The following is a 10640-nucleotide window of genomic DNA, read 5'->3' as shown; positions in this document are numbered from 1 at the left end:
GACTTTAATAGCTGATTTTAGTATATACGTAGCATAAATGTATATTTATATTCCAACATATTTTATATTAGTTGTTGATTTTAGTGTACACGTAACATAATTCATAACTCATAATTAGTAAAGATGATGGTGGTTGGTTCAATTTAGAATTAGTGGAATTTTTAGGATTCATGAAATTTGATCATTTTAATCTTATTAATTAATGTTTTATTTTAGAATAAAAGTGATTTAAAATTAAAAGATAAATTATAAAAAATTGTGTGTCAAATCATATGTATTCAGACTTATTAAATTAATCAAAACACATTTAATAAAGGTATGTATAAGGAAATAGAAAAGATAATGAAACTATATAGAAAGTTATTTTATACACGAATATAATAAACTTTAAGTCAAATGAGACTTATAATAATAACCAACTAAACTTAGTACTCATAAAATACCAAATAACTACTTATTATTATTATTATATCAGATTAACTGGTAAAAGTGATATTACAAAGTAAATCCGAATCTGGTCTATCTATAATTTCCACCCTTGCCGGTGGTCAATTATTAGCTTGAAGATAGCATATACATGCATATAATTATATGAAATTAAACAAAGAAAATGATAACGATTGAATTGTAGCATTCTCGATCGATATACCTACATAAACTAGCTAGGAACATATTTTCTCTTTATTTCTTAATTAACATAACCAAGGTCTAGCAAGTATGGAGAACACTCTTTTATTCCCTACCTGTTAAATAATTTCCCATGCTCAATTAAGTCAAAAGTAACTCCACAAAGTGTCACCGCCGTCACCGGAGTTGTACGATGGCGGAGATGGGCTCAGTATTATTCTCGGCGGCGACAGAAGCATCCCCTCAGCCATATCCACCAGCAAACTTGGCATGCGGAATATAGCTTCCTCGTCCATGAAATCATTATCCTCATACCATGATGACGAATTAATAATATGGTTGTTGTTAATACCATCAACAAGAGTGTTATTATCATTATTATTAACAGTAATAATGTGAGGAGTGGTGATGGGTTCTTGAGGGTTCTTCTTCATCAAAGCGGCAGCAGCAGTGGCAGCCCTGCGGATGTCATCAGGGGAGTTAGTTACAGGAATTTGGTACTTTCCAGCTGACTCAGGAAGGTTGAGAACGGCGCTGTCGCCTTTGAGTGCTAATGCGGCAACGTCGTAGGCGGCAGCCGCCATCTCAGCCGTGGGGAACGTCCCCAGCCATATTCTTGAAGCCTTACGTGGCTGCCGGATTTCGGAGACCCATTTGCCTCCTCGACACCTGATTCCGTGGTACAGCGGGTGCCTCTTTGAAGATGATGATGATGAAGCCATACATCTATAAGCTAAGGTGATCGATGAAGAAATAGCATATATAATAGGCAATTATGTTCCTTTATATATAGAAAAGAGAGGGGTAACTTATAAGTAGATACATACGCTTTCTGTTTTGAATTTCTCAAGATATTTTTAAATCCTATACGACAGGGATTAATCCACTACGAAAGTACGAATAAAGGTTCGTAACGAGTTTGCATTTATGAGCTGAGATTGGATCGGACACTTGTTTAACCAAGGTCTAAATTGGGTAAATAATTTAAATAAGTTCTTTTGAAAAAAGAGTTTAAAGTACAATAATTTTTATTAATAGTAATTTATAAATAAATTATTTTATATTTGTATTTTTAATTATAAAAATACTTATTTTAAAGTTGTAGTGTTTGAATAAATAACTCAAAAAATAAATTTTGTGTGCAGAAGAGAATGAATATTAAAATAAAGATGATAATAAATACTTTTCAATATTAAATATTGATTTTACATAACCTAATCACCAGGGACGGATCCAGTAGTAAAGATGAGGGGGCATTTGCCCCCACAGTGTGTTTAATTCTTTTTAAAAAAATATAGTTATATATAATATGTCCTCATTTTAAATTTGAAATGACCCCACTATAAATAAATTAAATTCAATTAACTAAAGTTTTAAATTCACTTTTTTAATTATTTCTCTATCATTTTGATTATTATTTAACCTAATCAAATTTAATTCTTGTGTCGTCACTCCTTTATTCTCTTAAACCCTTTTTTATTTTTATATTTACAACTTTTTTTTCTATTCCTTATTTAGTGGTCATCTTCTTTTCATAAAAAAAAATAAATTTTAAATTCTTTATTTTTTTATAGAGCTCTCCATGACTCTATGTATCTTCTAATTTCATTGTTTCTCTTTTTGATATTTTTAATTGCAAATTTTAATTCAAACAATTATAGTTTAGGTATTAATCTAATATTTTATTTTTTTCGTGACTTTATATATTTTATTTTATTTTCGATTTATTCATTTTTATTACTTATTTTTTATCTTTTGTTCTATTATATGTACTTATGTTGCGTATAAAATTTTAAAATAAATTTATTAATTTACTAATTTAGAATATATTTTTTATTTTTAGAAATAGTAATAAAAAATATTTTAATTACAATACATAAATTAAACAGATGCATAAAATCTTTCATCTAACATTATATCAAAATTAAATTAAAAATATATATAACAAATTTAATTATTTTAAAAAGAAAGAAAGAAAAAATTGTGAATTATGTTTCTGTTGTTTTATATAAACATACTTTTCGTATACAGATTTAATTTTTTTAGTATTTATATATAATTCTAGTTTCAAATTATAAATACTAGTGTATCATTAGGTGCTAATGTACCAATTAATTCAGTCTTTTATTATTAAATGTGTATAAAAAATTAGTTAAGATAATAAGGTATCTTAATTTAATTAAAATATTTTAAGTTCAAATTTTAGAAATAAAAAATATTTTTTTATAAATTATATATAATGAATAGTATTTTAAGAATGAAAGTGTTTACTAACTCTTTAATTTTTATATCTCTATATAATTAATAATATTTAACAAAATTTATTTTAGTATATATATTTTTGCCCCAACTCTTAAAATTTTCTGGGTCCGTCACTGTGTAATCACTAATATTGTGTATGATATAGTATGTGAAAATAAAAAATAAATATAAAATATGTGTCAATGTATATTTTGTTGCTGTTTTTTGTTTTACTTCTATTAGAACTCTCTTCTGCTTTATTGAGGTAAAAAATTTGCTATAATTAACTATGAAAATAATAGCAAGCTATAAAATCACATGTGAAAAAAATAAAATTAAAACTGAAATTTCATACCACAGTTAAATACAAATTTAATAATAAAAAATAGAGTGATAAAATAATTAAAAAAATAATTAGAAGGAATATATGCAGTAGATTGTTTAGATGCAATATTGTCTGAAAATGAAAATGGTGTTGGAGGATCAATACTTCCATCCAATGAATCATTACGTGAAAATGGTGAGGTTTGGAACATTGCGTGAGAATGATGGTAGAATGATGGTGGAAGGCCAGTGTTTCTAGCAGACCTTGCGTAAAAATAGTAGTGAAGGATCATTATTTTTCACAGAATCAAAAAAGAAAGTAGATTTTTTTTTGTTTTGAAATTAATTTTTTTAAAGAAAATAGTAAAATAACTTATCGAGAAATAGAGAAGTCATATATTTCTACTTTTTTAAAAAGCTGTAAATTAACTTTTCGAAAAATTAAAAACTTTTTTTTAAATGGTACTAAATATATAGATTGTGACTTTTCATAATTCTAAAAATAAAAAAAAATAGTTTCTACTACTTCTCAAAAAGACTCTAATTATTAGACAAAATTAATTCTGTCAACTAATGAAATGATTGAGTGTCTTAATTTTCTTGAGCTAATGTGATGAAGAATCACAAAACTTTATACCATCGTCACAAAATTAATTATTAGGATTAGAGAATAACATTGTTTTTAAGTGTTGGGCTAATATAACTTTTTTTCAGAAAAATTGATTCTACGAGAATTATAATAGTTAATAATTTTTTTACATATAAAAAATTATAAAATATAATGATTTTGTATATATATAAAAAAATTCTACGATTTAAAAAATTGTCTAATCAAGTTCAATAAATTATTATAACTATTTTTCACATCGTAAACTATTTACACTCCTTCTCCTCCTCTTCTTCCTCCTCCTCCTCCTCATCATTATCATCATTATCATCATCATTTTTTGTTATTGTTAGGGATAAGTATTGTTTTGGTCTCTAACGTTGAGAGTCAGAATCGAAATCGTTCTTCTTGTAATTTTGGATTTAAAATCGTCCTTAACATTTTTTTTGTATTAAAATCGTCCTTTTAATTTTTTTAGACAAAAATATCCTCACCACTACCAACATAATTACCTCCTTCATCACCACCACCACCAACTGCCACTCCACCACCATTATCACCATCATCATCATCAACACCCACTGCCACTCCACCACCACCAACGCCACTGTCGTCCCCCTCCCCCCTTTCCCCTTCCCGCTCCCCCTCCCCTTCCCCCCACCCCCACCCCCACCCTGCGTCCCTTCCCCTCTCCCTCACTGCCTACCCCTTCCCCCCACCTAGCATCCCCACCCGTCCCCTCTCCCTCCCCGTATTCCCTTCTCCCACCCCCACTCCCACCCCCACCTCCACCTCCACACAGAGAAGCAGAAATAGAAAATCAACAAATTCAAGTACAAATTTAACACAAGTAGAAACAGAAAACAACAAATCAACAAAAATAATATTCCACAACAAAAGAAGAAGAAATCTATAAATTCACAGAATTCACAGAAGAAGAAGAAGAAGCGGCGAGCGGCGGTGCAGCGGTGGGTCGGCGGTAAGAAGAAGAAGAAACGGGCGGCGGTGCGGCGGCGGGAAGAATAAGCGGCGGACAGCGGTGCAGCGGCGGAAAGAAGAAGAAGAAGAAGAAACGGGCGGCGGTGCGATGGCGGGAAGAAGAAGAAGAAGAAGAAGCGGCGGGCGGCGGGCGACGGGCGGCGGGCGGCGGGGGCGGTGCGGCGGGCGGCGGGCGGCGGGCGGCGTCCCCCTTCTCTCCCCCCTCTACCCTCTCCCACCCCCTTTCTCGGCCCCCTCCCCCCTTTCTTTCTTTCTCTCCCCAGTCTCCACCCACCCCGCTTCTATGATCCCTTTCTTTCTTTTTTTTTTATTTTATATTTATTTTATTTTAAATTTTTTTATTTATTAAAATAGGGGTAGTTTAGGAATTAAATTAAAAATTTTATTTAAAATGACGATTTTAATACGAAAAAAACGTTAAGGACGATTTTAAATCCAAAATTATAAGAGGGACGATTTCAATTCTAACCCTCAACGTTAGGGACCAAAACAATACTTATCCCTTATTGTTATTATGACCACTACTAGCTACCACCACCACCTCCACCTTCTCCTCTTTTTCTTCATTAAATATCACACAATTAAATTAACGATAAAAAAACACATCATATTTTCTTCTTCTTCTTTATTAAATATCACACAATAATTAAGTTAACGATAAAAAAATACATCATATTTCTATGTCACCGTTAAGAGATTTTAGTATCAAAATAAAAAATTTTCTGTGTCACGGTTAAAAAATTTGGTACTATTTGTCTTATAAATTCTGCACAATTTAACTTCTTCCACATTCTTGTAATTCTTGTTTTATCATCTTAACAAGAACCTGTGTAACAGTTACGAAATTTGGTATTAAAATTAAGAAATTTCTTGTGGTATGCTTAAAAAATTTCGGTGCTATTTTTCTGATAAGTTATGCATAACTCAACTTGTCTTCCTCCTCTTTTTAATACCACACAATCAATCCAGTGATAACAAAAATATATCATTTAGATAGAAATAACATAAAAAAATTTAGTAAATGGCATAAGAAATCTTTAAAGAATCACAAATCTAAAACCTTAACTTACTCAACCAATAAAATATATTCAAATATTTTAGAACTAAAAAATACATCAATTTATTATAAATGACAGAGAAATGGATAAATCTCTTATATATGAATTCAATATCATTCAACTAGCTAAATAATAAAAAAATACAGAAAATAAGTAAATTACTTATATATGAATTCAATACTACTTAACTAGCTCAATAATATAAAAAAGTACATCATTTAATTGAAAATGACACAATTAAAAAATTTTTATGTTACGACTAAAAAATTTTAATGTGAAAATTGAGAACCTCCTCTCCTTATCATTATCATCATTTTGCTTCAAATTCAAAATTAAAAAATTTTTTGTGTTACAATTAAAAATTTTTTATATTATTTTTTGATAAATTTTGCATAATTTAAAATCTCTCCTCTTACTTTTTTTTTCTTTATCATTATTATTATCTTTTTATTTTTTTATCTTTTTATAATTTTTTTTGTTTTACCCTCAAACAAGAGTTTGCATATATAAGACTAGATCCGATACTTGCTTAATTGACTATTATTCGAGGAAATTGGTTTCATCAGCCACTGACTTGAGAAGTGTGTTGGAATAAATTAATTTTAATATCCTAGATCATCCATATTGAATCACCAAAAATAACATAATGCGAAAGCGTACCTGAATTCATAAATATGAATCATACGATCGGAAGAGTTTGGATCTTGTAGTTCTTTCGATCTTCCTCAACCAAAGCCTTCTGTATTCCTAGGCGGCTAAACTGCAACTCTTTTGATGGGAAAAGAGCAACAAAGGCGGCTTTGGTATATTGGGGACCGAAACCCTGAAGGTCTATTTATATTTGAGCATGGCACCTATTAAACCCTTAAGCCCAAATAAAATAGTATCTAAAGCCCAAAAGATAATATATCTAAAATCCAAAAAGATAATTATCTAAGGAACAAAAGATAATATCCGGTTTTATTCTCATTTAATTCCAAATAAAAAATAATAATGACTTATTCAATTAGCATTTATAACAATAAATGAGATCATCATTATATAAGTCATTTAATTTGAAATAGCATCATTTGTGATTATAATTGATATATGTATTGCCCACAAATAAGTCAGGAAATTAAATAATTTCCTAACAATCTCCCACTTGGGCTATACATATATTCTTTCTTGACATAATCACATTTTATAAACTTTATGCGCGCATCTGAATGCTATTTCTTTCATTACTTTAACAATCTGGTCCGTCTCATACATTAGATATGGAACTACCGCAGCTTTTATCACATTAAATGCCGTGACTAAACCACGCCAATCACCATCCTAATATACTTAACGACATAGATCAAATTTGGATGAGTAATATGGAAATTACATGCCAAGTGATCTCATGCATGTCTATTTCCAGCTGGTCCAACTTTATTGAGATCAAACACAATACAAATATTGCAAAATGAACATTTCATATAACATGAAATAAACCATCAACTTAATTCTGCAAAAAATAACTCAATATCTGTCATAGGACATATAGCATAAAATAAACTCCCACTAAACCAAGGCATCACTAATATTGACACCCATCCGAGCAGTGTGCTCATGAAAAACTTTAGGGTTCAATCCCTTGGTAATGGGTCTGCTAGCATATACTCTGTTTCCATATGTCCTATGGAAATCTGTTTTTCTTAAACTTTCTCCTTGACAACTAAGAAACTTGATGTCTATATGCTTCGATTTTGTCAAGCTCTTATTGTTATTGGAGTATAGTACTTACTGACTTATTGTCACAAAATATCTTTAATGGCCCCTTCAATGTCATCTACTATATGAAGCTTAGTGACAAAGTTTCGCAACCATATGCCATGAAATCGGAATCAGAGTACCTAATGATCTCCAAATTTTCTGATCTCCGATAAATAAGCATGTAATCCTTTGTTCTCTTTAGATAACGCATTATGCGTTTAACAGCTATCCAATGATCCATATCCGGATTGCTCAAGTATCTACCTAACACTCCCACTATAAATGATATATCAGGATGTATGTAGACTTGAGCATACATTAAATTCCCTAGTGCTAATGCATAAGGTTTATCATGCATTGCTGTCCTCTCAAGATCATTTTTAGGGCATTGTTTGAGACTGAACTTGTCTCCTTTAGTTACGGGTGTGTCCATTGGTCTACAACTTTCCATGCCATATCTACTTAAAATCTTTTCGATATAGTTCTTTTGTGATAATCCAAGAATACCTTGAGAGCAATCTCTTAGTATCTCGATTCTTAATACAAAAGAGACATCACCAAAATCTTTCATTTCGAATTTGTCCGATAGAAATTTCTTAGTTTCATGCAACAAGCCTATATCGTTACTAGCAAGTAGAATGTCATCAACATATAAGACCAAAAGGATATATTTACTCCCATTGAACTTGCGGTATACACATTCATCTATAATATTTACCTCAAAATCTTATGAGGTAATGACTTGATTAAACTTGTGATACCATTTAACAGGAAGCTTGTTTGAGATCATAGATGGATTTTCTCTTTTCTCTATTGGATCTCCTTAATGACACTTCTTAAGGTTGTTGAGCTTGCTGTATGGATTGGGATTGAGGAGGATTCTCATTATTTTTCTGTGTTGTAGCAGTATCTTGAGCAACAACGATATTCTCATTGTTCTCATGTACTGTAACTGGATCTACAGTAGGATTCTCATTATGCTTTTGCACTATAACTGTGTCTTGAACAATAGTAGGTACAAAGACCTAATCATTGTCAGTTATAGAATCCTCGTCAAAAGCAACATTTCTAATATTCCCTTCCCCCCAAACTCAACATCCTCAAGAAATCTCGCATTTTCCGTTTCAAAAATAGACCTTAATGCAGGATTGTAAAACTTGTACCCCGTGAGCGCTCAGCGTAACCAACAAAGTAGCAACTAATTGTTCTTGAGTCCAATTTCCTTTCATGCGGCCTATAAGGTCGCGCCTCAGCTGGACATCCCCAAATATGCAGATGCTTTATACTGGGCCTTTTTCCAGTCCAAATTTCATATGGGGTTTTGTTAACTGCTTTGCTTGGCACCCTATTAAGGATGTACACTGCGGTCTTTAATGCTTCTCCCTAGAGTGATTCAGGCAAGGAAGAATGACTAATCATACTTCTCACCATGTCCTTAAGAGTTCGGTTCCTTCGCTCTGCAACACCATTCATGCTAGGTTTGCCTGGCATGGTGTATTGCGGAACAATACCACACTCCTCTAGGAAAAGAGCAAAAGGCCCGGGACGTTGCTCACCTGAACCGTCATATCTTCCGTAGTATTCACCACCACGATCAAATTTGACAGCTTTAATTTTTTTTCCAAGTTGAAGTTCAACTTCAGCTTTGAAAGACTTGAAAACATCCAAGGCTTGGGACTTTTCATGAATTAAATATAGATACCCATAACGAGAGTAATCATCTATGAACGTAATAAAGTACCGTTGTCCATTCCAAGATACAGTAGGGAATGGGCCACATATATCGGTGTGTATCAGTTCTAAGACATCTTTAGCTCTCTCGGCACCTAATTTCCTTTCGTTTGTCCTTTTCCCCCTTTATGCATTCAATGCAGACTTCAAAGTCTGCCAAATTTAGGGGTCCAAGAATTCCATCCGACACGAGCCTCTGAATTCTCTGTTTAGAGATGTGGCCTAAGCGTTTGTGCCATAACGATGCCGAATTCTCATTTAGTTTTGTTTGTACCCGTTTACAGTATTTCATGATTATTGAAATTTAGGTCAAGCCTACATATAGATTATCCACCAAATGACCAGAGCAAATATTATTCGAATTATAAAAGAGACTGACTTTATTGTCTCCGAATGAACAAAAAATAACCTGATTTGTCCAAACGAGAAACAGAAACCAAATTTTGTCTAAATGACGGTACATAAAATGTCTCTAATAAATCCAAATAAAATCCACTCGTGGAACATAATCTAAAGGTTTCTATAGCTTCGACTGCAACTATATTGCCGTCTGCCACGTAGATGTATCTTTCAGCATCACTTGGCGGTCGGCTCCACAGGCAACCCTGCATAGTGACACTTACATGAGTAGTAGCAGCAGAATCTACCCACCAAGTATCAACAGGTGCATAACTTAAACTAGCCTCAGAACAAACGAAAGTGAGAATTATACCCTTCTTCACACGCCAAGTGGCATATTTGGTACAATCCTTCTTCATGTGTCCCACCTTCTTACAGAAGAAACAGGTTGAAACTTGATCCTGTTTCTTAGCCTTTTTCTGCTGAGAAGGCGCATCCACAGTAGTATCACGCTTTCTTTTATACTGAGAAGATAAAGCCATGTGAGCACTGAATTTCTTAGTAAAGAATTTCTCAACATCCTTTAGGAACTGTTTGGCATCTTTATCCTCAGGAATTGAGCGTTTCATGATCATAATGCTCATTCGATTGGATTTCTCCCACTTCTCTATTTTAACCTCATTGAGGTTTTCCGGAGTGGAAGTGGGTTTCTCCTCTCGAAGAGCTGTGTCTAGATCCATACAACCGAGGACAATCTCCACGGTATCCTTCCAAACTTTAAAGTTTGAACCATTCAGCATAGGAATACTGCTAATTTGCGCAGAAACATTGGTAGCTAAACCCACAGTTTCTGGATTAGAACAAAAAGAACATGCAGTAAATATTAGATATTAATGGGTAAAAAATCCATATTGAGATATCTAGCACAACATTAATTTTCAATCTTTGGATAGAAAAATTAACTGTAAGTGATA

General features: G+C 32.4%; 1 protein-coding gene across 1 annotated transcript; it reads right to left on the bottom strand.

The window, feature by feature from the left end:
- Positions 1-527: 527 nt before the first annotated feature.
- On the bottom strand, positions 528-1366 carry LOC130978962 (ethylene-responsive transcription factor ERF027-like). Its single transcript, XM_057902293.1, has one exon. The coding sequence runs from the start codon at positions 1347-1349 to the stop codon at positions 774-776; it is 576 nt and encodes a 191-aa protein (XP_057758276.1). The 5' UTR covers positions 1350-1366; the 3' UTR covers positions 528-773.
- Between the last annotated feature and the right edge of the window lie 9274 nt (positions 1367-10640).

The sequence above is a fragment of the Arachis stenosperma genome, chromosome 5, assembly GCF_014773155.1.
Source record: "Arachis stenosperma cultivar V10309 chromosome 5, arast.V10309.gnm1.PFL2, whole genome shotgun sequence".
Taxonomy (NCBI): Eukaryota; Viridiplantae; Streptophyta; class Magnoliopsida; order Fabales; family Fabaceae; genus Arachis; species Arachis stenosperma.
The sequence above is the reverse complement of the archived record's forward strand: the minus strand, read 5'-3'. Positions and strand labels throughout refer to the sequence as shown.

What these genes read in the sequence shown, in the direction of transcription:
- LOC130978962 (XM_057902293.1), bottom strand. Translation starts at nt 1,349, where the DNA reads ATGGCTTCATCATCATCATCTTCAAAGAGGCACCCGCTGTACCACGGA.